At 37.7% G+C, this 16216-nt stretch overlaps 1 protein-coding gene across 1 annotated transcript in view; it reads left to right on the top strand.

Annotated features, from left to right (window-relative positions):
* RAP1B (RAP1B, member of RAS oncogene family) overlaps positions 1-13078 on the top strand; it is a 32847-nt gene extending 19769 nt beyond the window's left edge. The window contains exons 3-8 of the mRNA XM_037388801.1: positions 397-465; positions 3265-3321; positions 4744-4884; positions 8031-8174; positions 9772-9887; positions 11833-13078. Coding sequence (XP_037244698.1) covers positions 397-465; positions 3265-3321; positions 4744-4884; positions 8031-8174; positions 9772-9858 — 498 coding nt within the window. The 3' untranslated portion in view covers positions 9859-9887; positions 11833-13078. The remainder of the gene's footprint in view (positions 1-396; positions 466-3264; positions 3322-4743; positions 4885-8030; positions 8175-9771; positions 9888-11832) is intronic.
* Positions 13079-16216: the final 3138 nt, after the last annotated feature.

The following is a 16216-nucleotide window of genomic DNA, read 5'->3' as shown; positions in this document are numbered from 1 at the left end:
CAGTTGTTTTTTGACTAATTCCTGTGCTGGCAGATAAATAGCAGAAGGTGCGGTAGTTCTAAATGTAAAAGCCATGCAGCAGTATAGTATCCTATTCAACTAAAACCTAATAATGATTCCAAGAGTTAGACAAACCTTAAATCAATGCATGCTTTAATTCTTACACTCCTAAGTGAGAGTGCATAAAGGAAGGTGTAGCACTGCTTCATCTAACAGTACTTAAACAGGCATATGCATCTAACTTCCTGTTCTTTCTTACAATTCATAGTTATGTTGATCACTTGCCTTCAAAAATGTAATGGATAACAGAGTATACACCTAGAACAGTAATTTGTCTACAGTGTTTACAATATGTCACTATACAAGAAGAATCTTACAAGAACTTTTGTGTTGCAGACTGTACAGTTTGTTCAAGGAATATTTGTTGAAAAATACGATCCTACGATAGAAGACTCCTACAGAAAGGTATATGCAAAAGACCTGTCTAGTGTTACGGAAACTTAAAACTGCATTATATGTTGTTAGATATTTGAGTCATTGCTTGAAAAAGGGTATGCATGGTGATCCCATGTAATACCAAGTAAGAAGTTTGAAATGTAATGGTGCTCTTAAAGTCTGTCTGAAAGGAATAATTCAAAGCTAATTTTTTTATGTTTAAGCATAATACCTTACGAGCTAGTCAGTAAAAGATGCTAATTTCATGGTTAGATTTGGGAACATTGATTTTTTTTAAAAAAAAAAGTGTCAGTTTTTATTTTTTTATAATATTTACTATTAGTTTGTGTGTTACTATCTGCAGGTACATTTGGACTTGTATGTTGGAGGTTCTAAGCTTTGCTACTAGGAAAGTCTGCTAAAAACAACTTCATGCCCACCTTCAGAACACTGGAGGCATCGTACTGTATTTCTAAAAATTTGACCAATAGTTTGATATGCTTCCATTGTTGTTGTTTTATTAATAAGTTAACACAAACTTATCATAAAAGAACAAACACAGTGGGCTGTTGGTTTCTCTCTTCCTATCTTTGGCGTGACAGGCTGAAAGGTCTGACTCTGCTTGCATCATCTTGAATCTCCATATTGCTCGCTTTTCAGTTTTAGCTGAGACCGTGATTAATATTCCAGACTGAGATAGTTTGTCTGGACTGCTACTAAAAGAGTTAACCATTTCATGAGGCAGATTGGTTTTTGGCTGTGTCAATTTCTTAATCTTCTTTTTTTAGCTGAATTACTTTTCAGATACATTGATAATCTGATGTAGCTCACCGTGTGGCCACAAAAATGCCAGTGTCTATACAAGGGAGGCAAGATGCACAAACCCAAGATGGGAATGTGCAAAAACTGCAGGACTTCCTGTTTCAGGACTGGACTACATTTATATTGGTATAAAGAGACTGCATTAACAGCCATTGCAGCTTACAGTCACCAGAATCTTTTCTGAACAGAAGAGGAATTAGCAAGAGCAAAATGATAATTTCAGACTTGTTTTCTTTGACCTCATAGAAATCTGTACGCTGGAAAAATCCTAGTCTGTTTTAAGCATGTGGGCTTCCAGCCAAAGCTAGAGCTCTTATTAAAGAGGCAACAGCAACAACAAATTCTATATAGCCACTTACTTTTTCTGTATTAGAGGAGCAGGAATTTTGGACCCTGGCCCAGTGTTTGGTGCAGGCCTTTGCTGGGTCAGGCCCAGTAAATTACTCCAGAAATATTCACAAGCTGTACTAAAGTGGAAATGTTTCCTTTGTTATATATTTACATTCTTCAGGTTATACTAGATTCATGATGTTTGCTGGGTGGATTTTTTTCCACAGGTTGTTTCTGTGGAGCCTGAAAAAGTAAAGCCATCTTAAGAAATTTTGCCCTTTGCTTTTTTTTTTGCTTTTTGCACACACACCTCCCCGCCCCCCGCGCAAAGATCTTAAAATGCTCCTTTCAGGTTTGGTCCTGAAATGACTAGGAATATCTCTGTGTATTCTTTTCAAATCGGCTATACTGTTGAAGGAAGCCTTGCTTAAATCTGGACAACACTTTATGCAGTTGTTTTCTTCCCCTGACTGTTAGTTACAATTCTGTCTTGCTTCTTGACTTGGGTGACTTTAAAATATATTGGTTTGGCAGTTGCAATTCTATACTATTAATGTTAAATCTAATTTTGTAATATTTGAAGTTGAGAAGACATGGCTTGAAGTACTTTGTCTATAACTACACTGAGCATGAAGTCTTGAAATTTGATGCCTTGGTTTACTCCCCAAATATTTCTTTATAAAGAGAATAGATGCTGCTTAACTAGCTGAATAACTTTGTCAGCAATACATACTAAAGTAGTGGTTGTTGAAGGAATCTCCATCTCTAGGGGATTTGGGGGAGTTGTGAGAGGAGTGGAAATATTCCTCTTCCCAGCACCACCACACACACACACACACACACCCGCCCCCAGATCTAGATACAAAAGAAAAGCTCAAAGTTATACTAGTGATAATGCATACACTGGGAATAGGGGACACAAAGTTCTTTCTGGGTGCTGATCTGCCAACTAAAAATTTTACATGCAAATGGAAATATATTAACAGCTTGGAAAAATAATAAGAAATTGTGGATAGCATGCTTGAAACAGCTTGAGGGCATTTCCATGTCTTTTGCTGCCCTTGCAGGCTTGTGGGATTTTTTTGAGGTAGAAACTAGATAAAGGAACTCTGAAATATATGAAGAAATTGATCTGGCTTCTTAAACCTTCTGGGTTTTTTTCTAAGTTTTTCTAAGCTGGATCAGTTTCCTAATTAGTATCACTAAAAGCTTGTTTTGGGGACAGCACCCTTAGTGTTTTGCTTGGTTTATTGTTTGCTGTGTGCTACTTGCACTCTTGTTCATCTGAATTACTATTAAATGAGCATTAATATACCAATTCAACTTTCTAGCTTTCACTTGTACTTTTCTGTGAATGATCCCTGAAACAAGTAGAAATTGTGTGAGTTGCTGATAACAATCATTACAAATTTAGTGGTCTCCTTTTGAATAATCAAAAATTCTTGATCACTTTGCAAAGTGATTCTTGGCTGCTGACTCTGCTTTTGAAAATGTCACTAGGGCTTTTTGAAAGGCTTCTTCCTGCTGTTTTCAAAGTGTATATCCATATGAACTACTTTAGCCATTATGTTGCTTTGTGCATTATGAATTTGCTTATAAAAATCACACAATTCCTGGTGTCTTTGGAGGGGGGGTTGCAAGAAGAAGAATTCTAACCGCATTTTTCTCTCTTAACAGCAAGTTGAAGTAGATGCACAACAGTGTATGCTTGAAATCTTAGATACTGCAGGAACGGTATGTCAGACTTCCTGAAATATTGACGTACAATGTTAAAAATCATCAAAAGCTGTAGGGATGTAAATGGTGACATGTTTCCTTCCTTATTCTCTAAGGAGTAACTGTGATTGGTGTATTGGGTTAAAGGATGTTCTTTAACATAGTGGTATTTAAACAAAACTTGAGTATGGCATCAGAAAATGAATTGCAGGTTTCTTGTGAGTTGATGTTCTGTAATAGGGGAAACACGAGACCGAGCATTTTAAGATTATGCTGCTTTCAAGTTTATATTGCCCAGAGAAATTTATGCCCAATAGTTACTCAGGTTTGATTTCTGTTGCTGTAGAGAATATGTGCTTTCTTCTCATCTCCTTTTTCTTTTGTGTGTAAGATGTACTCTGACATTGGGATAAAAATCGCTTTAGTCAGCTTATGGGAACTCAAAGCATGGGGTTTATGTGGACCCTTTGCATACTGGTCAGGTTTTTCTCTATCTTGTTACAAAATTACTGAAACCAATAACTTCCTTCATTGATTCCAATGAGCATAAGCTCAAGACCCTTAGAGTGTAATGTGTTCTCTGAACTGCATCAGTACCCTGGTCCAATAATAATAATAACTTAATTTAAACTCCTTACTAGAGTAAGGCCATGTAAAACTATAGCAAGATGGAGTGGCTGTTCTCAAAATAAATTGCACTTTTCATGTGATGTACAGTAAGGGACTTGGTGAGTGATTGATCAGGCACAAGATAGCAGTCATCAGTGTGAGAAAGGCAAATGCTATTCCACAGTCATTACTGGTGAGAGTTTTCAAATGGTGAGAAGTCCTAATGCTGCTGTGCAGTGTACCAGCAGCTCTTAATATGCAGTATCATAGTTGTCACCGAAGGCTAGGAAATGTGGCGAGTCTGTTGAGTGTCTTCATCCTATAGTCAATCTCCTTGAAAATTAAAGTGGAATCTGATATAGGCAAGTGCCTAGACTACAAAATGGAGGCTGAAAAGTGATGCGTTTATTTTTTGATGCATTTTAAAGAACAGTCAGGAGATGGGGAAGAAGTTGGTATGTAAGGAGAGATTCAGGAGGAATCTAACTTCTGTAGTCTACAGATTACACTTCATCTTCTATTGCACCTTTCCTCTCTTAAGAAATCACTCTAGTTTCTGTGCTGTTTTTCCCAGAGTATACCCCTTGGCAATATCTAGATGTTGTTCAGCTACCCCACAGATACTGTCCTAAACTTAAGATTTCTTTAAAAGCAGTTTGGTTTATTGTAATATTTATAGTCGAACAGTTAAATACTGGTCAATTTAAAGGTGGGGAGGGAGGGGGCACAAATGCATCATACTTGTGGATCCATTTGTGACCTGAAGTGTATTGTAGTTTCTGCAATGAAAGTGCAGATTGAATGCAATATCTGTATCTTTTTTAATTACAGGAACAGTTTACAGCAATGAGAGACCTATACATGAAAAATGGACAAGGTTTTGCATTAGTATATTCCATCACAGCACAGTCCACTTTTAATGATTTACAGGATCTAAGAGAACAGATTCTTCGAGTCAAAGACACTGATGATGTAAGCATCTCTAAAAATGCTTAATACTTACGTTTAGAGTTTTCATTACAGATATTGTAATATATACACTGTGAATCAGATAGCTTCCAAGCTTGAAATTAAGACACAAATCAACCAGCATAATACAGAAAGGCAAACTGGAGAAATTCTAATTTCTCATGTGTCACATAGAGAATTGTCTTTTTAATCTCTTCCTTTAAAAGACTCCATCTGAAACTGTATGTAACCTTGTTCTCTAATACTGCAGAAAACATTTCTAAAGCAACTCTATTCTTACCTCAGTAGCAATGTACATTTAAAGAAAATCCTACAGTTTTAATGTCTTCAATATGCTTACTGTGTATGGTATTTTAAAAGAACAAAATTCTAAGTTCTTATGGAAGACAATACTGTGAGCTTAAAAGCTGCGTAACATGCAATTTTAATATTTCGTGTATACGTTTGCAGGTAAGTTTGGTCATCCTATTTCTACACAATTTTGATATGCACCTCAGCATTTTTAAAGATATAAAGTGAGGCTAAGACATTCCAGATTATAATTGATTTAAAAAAAACACTGTGGTTGTAGGAAGCAAATGCTCCATCCCTTAATAAAAGTAAGAATGGTATTTCAAATGTGAAACAGCGCTAAGAGCGTGTTTTTAACAGAAACACCTTGTAGGTTGTAGCCATTGGGCAGGAAAATCTTCCTTTGGGGGAGGCTGGGGGGGGAAGCAAGCAGTTTTAAAGTGTGCCCATCTCATTTAAACTGTGCTCATGGAAACTTTCATGCCCTCCTTAATGCATGTACCCGTATATGCTTCTGCTGTCAGCAGATGTGGGATGTAGTAAATGTGTGGTGGGCTGACCCTGGCTGTGTGCCAGGTGCCCAGCAAAGCTGCTTTGTGACTCTGCTCCTCAGCTGGACATGGCAGAGGAAAAATATAACTACAAGCTTGTGGGTCAGGATAGGGACAGGGAAACATCACTCACCAATTACTGTCACAGGCAAAACAGACTCAACTTGGGAAAATCAGTTTAACTTACTACCATTCAAATCAGAGTAGGATAATGAGAAATAGAACCAAAACTTAAAACCACCTTCCCTCCCGCCCTTCCCTTCTTCCTGGGTTTAACTTCATTCCTGAGTTCTCCATCTCTTCCCCGCTAGCAGTGCATGGGCACAGGAAATGGGGGTTGTGGTCAGTTCATCACACGTTGTCTCTGCTGCTTCTTCCTCCTGACACTCTTCCCTTGCTCCAGCATTGGGATCCCTCCCATGGGAGACAGGTCTCCACAAGATTCTCCACCAGGAGTCCTTCCCACGGACTACAGTTTTTCACAAACTGCTCCAGCATGGGTCCCTTCTGTGGGGTGCAACCCTTCAGGAACAGACTGCCCCAGCGTGGGTCCCCCACGGGGTCGCAAGTCCTGCCAGCAAACCTGCTCCAGTGTGAGCTCTTCTTTCCACAGGGCCACAGGTCCTGCCAGGATCCTGCTCCGGCGCAGGCTTCCTGCAGGCCACAACCTCCTTTGGGCATCCACCTGCTCTGGCATGGGGTCCTCCATGGGCTGCAGGTGGATATCTTCCACCATCATGGACCCCCATGGGCTGCAGGGTCACAGCCTGCCTCACCAAGGGCTTCACCACAGCCTGCAGGGGAATCTCTGCTCCAGCACCTGAATCCAGCACCTCATCCCCCTCCTGCACTGACCTGGGTGTCTGCAGAGTTGTTGCTTTCACCTGTTCTTACTCCTCTCTTCAGCTGCAGTTGCCCTTGCAGAGGTGTTTTATTTTTGCCCCTTCTTAAATACATCATTACAGAGGTGTTACCACTCACTGATGGGCTCAGTCTTGGCCAGGGGTGGTTCCATCTTGGAGCTGGCTGGCATTGGCTCTACCCAGACATAGGGGAAGCTTCTAGCAGCTTCTTACAGAAGCCATCCCTGTAGTGCCCCCACCTTGCTATGCAAACCTGATACATAATGTTTCAGGGAAGTTCATTGGGACTTTTGTAATGCAAACCACACTGCAGTTTCTTAATCATAAGCATTTGCAGGTCTTGTCTATGTTCAGCAGATTTCTTCTAGAAGTGATTTATTGCCAGTTATCACAAATGTAGCTCAAAAGGGGATAGTATTGAAATTGCATGTACCTTTCCCATCCAGAGCCTACCAAGTTACAGCCTTGTTTAGCATTAGATTAATTTTGTACACTAAAATAAAGATAAGTGTGATGATATCTGAAACCTTAGTTCACATGGTATATTTATGTTCACTAGCATAAGCTGTCTTTGGTAGTATTTCCTTGGAATTGTATTTCTTTTTAGAACACTCCCCTCAGTCTTGAAAGCCATTCCATAGTGTCAGGAGAAAGATAATAAGCTTTAAGTTACAAGCTTTCACCAGATTTTCCATTAAGTTTTTCCTGTGCCAAAGCTGAGGCATGACTTGCCTTCTCAGTGGGAGGAAATTAAATGGCCAAAATATTGTAAACCTTTTTTTAGCACTTGAATTTGGAAGAAATGTAGCTATGTCCTTAAATTAGTAAAAAGAAGTTTAAAAAAAACCCGAACAACTTTGTATGATTACCTTCTCTTGCTGCAAAGGTCAATTCAGCATTTTCTGTCATTGGTAATTTTGTTAAGGTAGCATGTTTCTTTCCTGTGTGGGCACCAGCTTCCTAAGAAGAACTGTGTGAGCAAACTGCTCTTGAAAAGAGTGCAGATACGCTGGAAGTAGAGGAATGGTGAAAGGAGCTTTAGTGTCATTCATTGTGCTACCCACTATAGGCCTCTTTTTCCAGGATTTCTGAACACTTAAAAATCTGGTAGCAGATTCTTCAGTAGACGTGACGCCTCAAACATCTAGAAATGAAATTTCATTAGGTCACCTAGAAGATGTGAAATGCGCTCAATTGGCAGTGTACTGATTCCTCAAACCATTCCCACCACCATCTGACCAAACAGCAAGCAAAGAATGCAGTTACTTTGATTTTAAGATTAAAGTATCACAGAACTGTAAACTTAATTTTCAGTTATACCAGAGCTTGATTATTCTGGAAGTCAGGATCCTCTAAGGATTCAGATAAGATTTTAGGTGTGTATTCACATTGTGCCTTCCCAAAATCTTAATGATTTTTTTGCTGGTACTAAATTGTTTTTTAGGTGCCTATGATTCTGGTTGGCAATAAGTGTGACTTGGAAGATGAAAGAGTTGTGGGAAAGGAACAAGGTCAGAACCTAGCAAGGCAATGGAATAACTGTGCATTCTTAGAGTCTTCTGCAAAATCAAAGATAAATGTTAATGAGGTAAGGCCCATTACCTGTGCGGGGGGAGAGATGGCAAGGACAGAAGGATGGGATGCTGTTCTAGTAACCAAATATTTACAGTTTGTCAAGGAAGAATGATTAACAATCCATGTAATGGACAAAAACTGTACCCTACTATTGTGAGAATGTGAGATGTATCAACTGAGAATGTACTGCTAAACTACTTTTTTAAGAGTGAAGTCCTTAACACTATTTAATTGAAGTTATTTCGTATTACATAATTTGAGATAGTAAGAACAAGAACGCTCTCAAGGTTTTTGTCAAAACTAACAGCTCTGTTAAGGAAAAAATGGGCAAAAGCTTCTTCGCTTTCTAGCTACTTATTTAGCAGGAGCTGACTGATCAAATGTGCATTTTTTGGGACTTGCCATGGCACATGCCGCCTTATCCAGTGGGGGTGCCAGCATAAAAAAAGAATGCAAAAATTTTTGCAGAAAGAAGCTGTGTCAGTATTTACATTTCTGGAACAGCTTGAATTTTATGATAAACTCTACAGTGCATTGTGTCTTCTGGAAAATGTTGGCCATATCAGTCAAGTTGAAAGGGCCTCTGCAAGACTTGCATGTAATCAAAAGAATATGGTGGGTTTAAGCACAGCTGATTTTTCTTAAAATGAGTAATGTGTATTTAATTATTTGGGAATTCCTGAAAGCTGTTCAGTTTTTCTTAAATACAAATTAATTGTCTTAACTATATAAAAGTCATATGTTTAATAAACTAGAACTTCCATCAAATGCTAAAAGCCCTTCTTGGAATGTTTGCTGCTTTGCAGCCAGTGCTTAGGAAACTGCTAAGATGGTTTTAGTATAAGCACTTCCTTGATTTAGGAGATGCAGAAATAATTGGAACAATGTCAATTATGAATGAAACAGATGCTGTTTAATTGTAGTATGTAGACTTGTCTTACATTAGCCTTTCAACAAAATAATGTTCTAATTAGAATTCTAGGAGACTCAAAGTGTGACTGAGTCTCGTACATGAATTACTTCTCTAGGAAATGTTACGCTTATGTCATGCTGCAGTCCTAGAGAGGCTGCTAAATTAATTCTGTGGACTTCAGTATTTTTAAAATATCTGGAAAAGCATGATCTCATTCAAAAAAGGGAGTCTATTACTGAATACGCATTGTACTTCAGTTACCATGAAAATGTGTAGTTAAAACACAATAGAACTTACTTTATAAAAAATATCCTTAGAGTGATTTGAGTTAAAGAAAGCTGTGCCCCGTTTCTTGACCTCAGTGCTAAATTGCAAAGTAACAGCATATAGTAGTTGATCGCTATGGCATGTATCGTGCATGTTCAGATTAACTTAACCCAGAGGTTAAATAGATGTGGATTACAGATGCCTCTTCAGTTGGCTTCATTGAAAGTGGAAAACCCTTGGCAGACAATTATCTTAAACAGAAAAAAAAACCAGGTATTAATTAAGCATACAATGTAACTTTCTGGCTTTGATAACTAAATATTTACAGGGGTTCTTGAGTACGTGAGTACATTATGTGTGAAGATTCAAGGCTTAAGGTTATGAGAGAAGCCTCTTAATTCCAATAACCAACTGATTTTATTTTTCACAGATCTTTTATGACCTTGTGCGACAAATTAACAGAAAAACTCCAGTGCCTGGAAAAGCACGCAAAAAGTCATCATGTCAGCTACTTTAATACATAGTTGTACTGTAGCTCTGAGCCAGGTAAACCTTTTAAAATTGTCTGTGTATTACGTCTATTAAAAACAAACAAAACAAAACAAGAAAAAAACAAACCTAAACAACTGTGGTAGCTGTTGATGCAGAATAGCATTGAAATTTCTTGATTTACATTATCATAGAAATTTTTAAGGTCTTCATTTTGCCTTTCCAAAGTCAGAACTACAAATAGGTGCAAGATATACTGCTCACACTAGCATCTTTTTTTATATATATATATAAGATTTAATGTGTTGGTAGAGCCAGATTAACGGTGGTGTTCCAATAGTTCAGAACTTTAGCGTTTGGAAACAGGGGTGTTTTTTTTAAAGGCTGATCAAATATACTGGTCAGGAACGCATGCTGTAAAATATTGCAGTTTGCATGCTAAAGTATCACTTTCTGCTTTGAACTCCTGAATATATCTGAATGATGTCATAAGAATTTAGCTTGCTTTCTTTGAGCTACATGGGTATTTCACAGACTCTATTGTGATTAGTACATTTGGAAGAGAATCATGAAGTGATCATTGTAACATTACAAATATTTGACCTGGAGCTGTTGGTTACTAGATCAATTTCTTACTCATTGGCAGTTGGCTAATGTTCTACATGACTAAATCCATGCTTTAAGAATGCTGCTGAAGGCTCATTCAAGCAAGCTCCAGCCTGCTCTTCAAGCAAGCCTTTTCAGAAGTTAGTCAGCAGGCATGGGTTTTTTTCTGCAACATGTTCTAGGGCAGCTTGTTTCCTTCTTTCTACCTCCAAGCCTCAGTATGGGCTGAGGTCTCCCTTGATTGACCTGACATCATGCAGATTGCCTGTTCATAGAACTGAATGGGGGGTTGGAAGGAATCTTAAAGATTATCTAATTCCAAACACCCTGCCATAGGCAGGGACACCTTCCACTACACCAAGTTGTTCAAAGCCCCATCCAGCCTGACCTTGAACGTTTCCAGGGATGGGGCATCTGCAACAACCTGTTCCAGTGTCTCATCACCGTCACAGTAAAGAATTTCTTCCTAATATTTAATCTAAATCTGCCCTCTTTCAGTTTAAAGCCATTCCCCCTTGTCTAAATTTGCTACAGGCCCTGCTTAAAAGTCTGCCCCCATCTTTCTTATAAGCCCCCGTTATATGTTGAAAGGCAGCTGTAAGGTCTCCCCAGAGCCACCTCTTCTCCAGGCTGAACAACCCCAGCTCCCTCAGTCTGTCTTCATAGGAGAGGTGCTCCAGCCTGTGATCATCTTTGTGGTCCTCCTCTGGACTCGCTTCAACAGGTCTATGTCCTTTTTATGTTTTATGTATGTTCATTTTGATTCCTTTTGATTTTACTGGACATATGGTGGTTCTGTTGCTTCAGTGCTATAATCCATTATTTTGTTCTGATAGACTTATTTGTTATGTCCTACCAGGATGCTCCAGTATTTCACTGTCATAAATTTTTTACTTTTAATATTCAGATAGTGCCATGTTTAACTATTTTTGGTATTGGTGTTAAAACTAACTTAATTTGAACAACTTGAATCCGTTCAAAGCAAAACTGAAAGAGTTCTAAAAGCATTAGCTGAGGATGGCAGGAATGGCTGCCTTATTTCTTTAACAGGGCTTTTGGTTCAGGAGCTTTGATCCTCCAAATGTGTTTTTGCTTTTAAAGCTACTGGAACTGTCATACAGTAAGCAAAACCAGTTCTAGCCATCAAATACTACTTCCACAAGTAGTTCCAAGTTCATCTTGGATTACTATATGCATCCCAATTAAGTTTTACTAGTTGAGGTAGACTGTTACTTGTATGTGTATGGTAGAAATTATGTTAGTAGGGGAGAAGTAATAAGGTTATTTTCTAAGTCTGTTTGCTCAGAACTTCGCTAGTTCCTACTTTAGTTCCTTTAACTAAAGAACAATGACAAATAGTTGTTCCTAAGACTAACATCTTGTTTTGTTGTTACAGGTCTGAAGAACTGTTGCCCAATTCAACAGTGCCAGCATTCCAACTTTATTAAACCTACCAACATCTTAAATGGACTTTCCTGTGGTGGTACCCTTTAAGAAATGGATGAAAGCTACTACATCAGTTTGCACATTCTAATCACTTTCCAGTGTCATGAGAGATTTTTACTTATAAATATTCTAAGTGTATGCAACTGGTAAAACCAGAGCCTACATCCAGTATTACTGATAAGAGACATTGTTCATCCACCAATGTTGTACATGTATGAAAACTGTGTACTGTATACTTCAACAACCCCCACTTTCTATTGGAGAGTACAATAATGTAAATCCTAAAAGCACCACTATTTTAGCATAATAAAAGAAAGTCCAAAGAGCTCCTATATAGACTACTCCAGATAACTTTGCTTCATCGGTATTTGTAGCTTATTGTAACTTTTTTAAAGAAATACAGGATCATCATCATCATCGTATTGTACAAAAGCGCTTTGATTAACACAACAGCTATATAGTTTTTTAATTTTAGGAAAAACCTGTGGAGACAGTGATCTAGTCTTTAAGAATCCTTTCAGTATAACGTCTGACTAAAGACATGGCCTTTAATATCTGTTGGGAAGGAAATGTCCAGACTTTTCAACCTTTTATTGTATGTTTCCTTTTCCTTGTTTACATAGGGAACAATGTTTATAGTTGTGTGTACAGTGGGGGTCTACAACAAGAAGTGTATATTTTAAAACAATTTTTTAATGATTTAACAATTTTTTGTAAATCATTTTCGGGCTTCTGCAGCTGTAGATTCTCACTGTGAATTCCCTTGCTTGCTCATGCATAAGTGTATTTGCAATACCAAATATACAGGTTTAGTACTTTTGCCTGTTAGTGATTGTTTTACATGTGTAACGTTTTGGTTGAGATGTTAAATGGTGGAAGAGTACTGTGGATGTGAATGTGGGAAGTAATTTTAATCATGTGTAATTGGTCACAGGGCCTAAGTTGCAGTAATTAACTTTTGCTGATTTATTTAACAATGCCTTGTTGCTTTGTATGCATTAACGTTTGGGTGTAAAGATTGTGTGTATATCCAACAGGGAGCCACAGTATTTAAATTGACCAACCTAATGTTACAACTGCTTTGAGGTGGCCAAATGTAAACTAAAAGCCTTAATTAAAGTGGTGCAATTTTGTATGACTTAGCATCAGTAGTTCAATAAATTTGGATTGCCATGCAAGGGCTTGCATTACAGTTATATACTACTGGAATGTTTTCTGTTTTAGTAGTGGTAGTAAATACTGATTTCTTTAAATCTCTTGCGCAGTGCAGATTCATACATCTTAGGATGAAAAGGAACTACTGTGACTTTGTCTTCTGCCATAGATATTTCATCTAATGCCATCCCATGTGCCAGGGTGGATGAATTTCAGACTGAATCAAATTCCATTAGCAGTTTTGGGACTTGAAATATTCCAAGTTCTGACGTAAGGGAAAATCTAACAGAAAAGTATGTCTTCAAAGGTTAGACTATCAGTGGCTGTTTTGGGAACTTGAAAATTTGTTGCTTGCTATTTTCCTTCTTTCCAGGAAGAATTCATTGTTAAAATTGACTTAGTGCAGCTAAAAAAAGTTCTCCTGGGGAGGAATACATCATTTTTCTGCATGATTAAACCATATTTGTTTAGTTTCAAGGAAATCTGCAGAAGAGCATTCTTTCGGTATTGAGGGTAGAGTTTTGCAGACTTCAAATATCTGTTAACACTGTTGGACTGTGAAGTGGAATGCATGGACTGTGGATGATTTCCTGATTTTGGCAGTGTTGCTGAAAATTAATGGCACACCCAAATACTTGGTACCTCCTGTTTCACTGGCACAGAATTATCAAAGCTTGTTCTAATCCATTCCTGCAAATTCAATCAGATTAGGTTAGCTAATACCGGTAAGCTTTGAGATAGCTTACATTGCCCAAAGTGAATTAAGGAGCCCAGCTGATCCTTCCTGCTGGTAATTTCATCAGTCATCACCACTGTTTAATGGAGGTAATACACTCTTCAGCTGTGCAGTCAGGGTTAAGACTGAAATTCCTTTTTATTTATCATTGGAAACTAGAACATGTGGTTGATGATCCACATAAATATCTCTTTTGGTACTATGCATCCTGATTGGTCCCCAGAGTAGATGAGACTGGAGCACTAGATGCTCTAGTTCTTTTTTTCACTAGGTACCTTCCTCCTTGATGAGCTAATCAGTATTTTTCCTCCCTTCATTTTCAACCTGCTTATTCAGGTCTTATAACACTTTTATGTCCCAGTTGTCCTTTTATCAGTGGTTTTTTTAATGTCTTTTCCAGGCAGCTATATGGTGGGAGGGAGAGAAAATGCTTTGATAATATCAGAGAGGGGACCCTGGTCTGGGTCTTCATGTCCAGCCAAAGAGTACCAATTACAGGGAACATCAGGCTTTGTCTTGAAAGCCCTGTACTAAAGCATTCTTGGTTGCTCTGTGGAATAGTAAATGTACAGTTCCTCAGCGTTAGTCAGTTCTATCAAACCCCAGGGAAGCAAAATTTTCAGGAACTCTAGGCTTTACCATCTGAAAGATTGTGCTAAAAAAAGTTAAATACCCTACCCCCCTATATTTAGAATTTAGGTCAGATTTGTAAAGCAAATGCATAATAACCCAGGTAATGCTGACACTCCAGTGTTTTTCTCCTTGAAAACTTAGGCAAGCTTCAAGGGAGCAGTGTCCTGGTTGTTAAAGGGAAAGAAGATGCATGACAAAATGATGCTGAGGAAGTAATGGACATGAAGCGTAAGGAAAAACACATGAAAAATTTCTTCCTATCTAACTAATTGCGGCATAAGAAGCTGTTCCCGCTGAGGAAGTGAACAACCAGTTCCCCCCAGGAACTGGAACTATGTAAGCGGTTACTAATTCTAGAAAAGAATCCTGTCTGCTGAAACTTTTGAACAAACTTAATATCTTCAGGATAACTGCTTTGTGTACCAACGCTTAAGAAGTTCACGCTTGAACTACTTGTACAGAAACAGAACACTTCTTATAAAGCTTTGGATGAAAACATGCATAATTCATATTTTGAGAATTAATGCAGTAATTTTCAAAATTTAGTGTTAATACACATGTATTACTGCTTGTAAAGTTATCTATGCTTACAGTGCACACAGAGGTTGTGACTGCTGTATTTCCACCCTAATCTGACACTGGTATATATATCAGTATTTAAATGTCTGAGCTTTCTGTGGAGGAAGTAATGTTTATGTCCTGAAATATAGAAGTATTATTTAATGGAATTGCACTCCTCATAGAACTCTTCCTTGCAGTGTAAGTAAGAATACCATACCTTATTCCTAATGCCCTTTTTCATTCTTGAATTCTGTGAAATGAATGTCTACTTATTTAATTTACAAGAATATTTTAAGACATTGCAAGATGTTTTCAGATGTCCAAATGAACTAACTGTAAACTCAAACTACTACTGCTCTTCTGCATAAGAGAACAGTCCAGTTCTCAACAGAACTTCTGGAAACAGTATTGTAGAGTTAGGTATCAAGTTTGTTTCATAACGTGTACTAATATTGCAATGCTAGAAATTGGAGGTAGGAGGATTTTGGAATTTGAATTAAGCTGCGTTTTTTTTCTGGTGTAAACAGAGTTGCAGTTTCCTCATGGGTGAACACTAACATGAGGATTTTCTTATAAAATTCTCTAAACAAGCTATGGATTAATCAAACTTCATTGTTATTTTTCCCCATCTAATCTTTGCTGGTATTGTAAATAACTTGGGGTGAAATTCTGCCACAATACTGTAATAGTTCTAGGTAGACTTCAGTTTAGATATACCAGCAATAGAAAAGTTATTTCTAAATTTGAATGATCAAAAATAGTAGTTTATATACAGCTGTCAGTAGCACTCCTTGAATTGTAAAATGGAGATGCAGCTAAGCATCAGCATAGACAGAAAACTCTTTGTCCAGTTGCAAACTGCTGTCCCAAGAGCATTAAGCTATACTTCAATTTATAGCTTTTATTTTGTCTGTGTATGGACAGGAGAATAAAAGCAAAAAAAAAAGTTGCTCAAATATGTAACGAAGTGCAGTTGCATGTAGCATAAGAGAAGCAGGGCTCTTAACCAAATTAGGTTCTTATTTCTGTCTCAAGCACCTTACACCGTTCCTTGAAAAGTTTATGAACAACTTGGAGATTCATAGAACCTAATTTAACTTCTCCTTTCTGTAAAGTAAACTTTGGAATGATATATTTGTTGCAAACTTTACATTCTTAGTCTGGAACTAATGTTGTAGTCTTGATTTTGTCCTCAGTGTTGCAATACCTGGGCTTCAAACAACATATAAATGTGAATTTTCCTTCTTTT

Source organism: Falco rusticolus, chromosome 5 (assembly GCF_015220075.1).
Source record: "Falco rusticolus isolate bFalRus1 chromosome 5, bFalRus1.pri, whole genome shotgun sequence".
NCBI lineage: Eukaryota > Metazoa > Chordata > Aves > Falconiformes > Falconidae > Falco > Falco rusticolus.
This window is presented reverse-complemented; position numbering and strand designations above follow the sequence as displayed.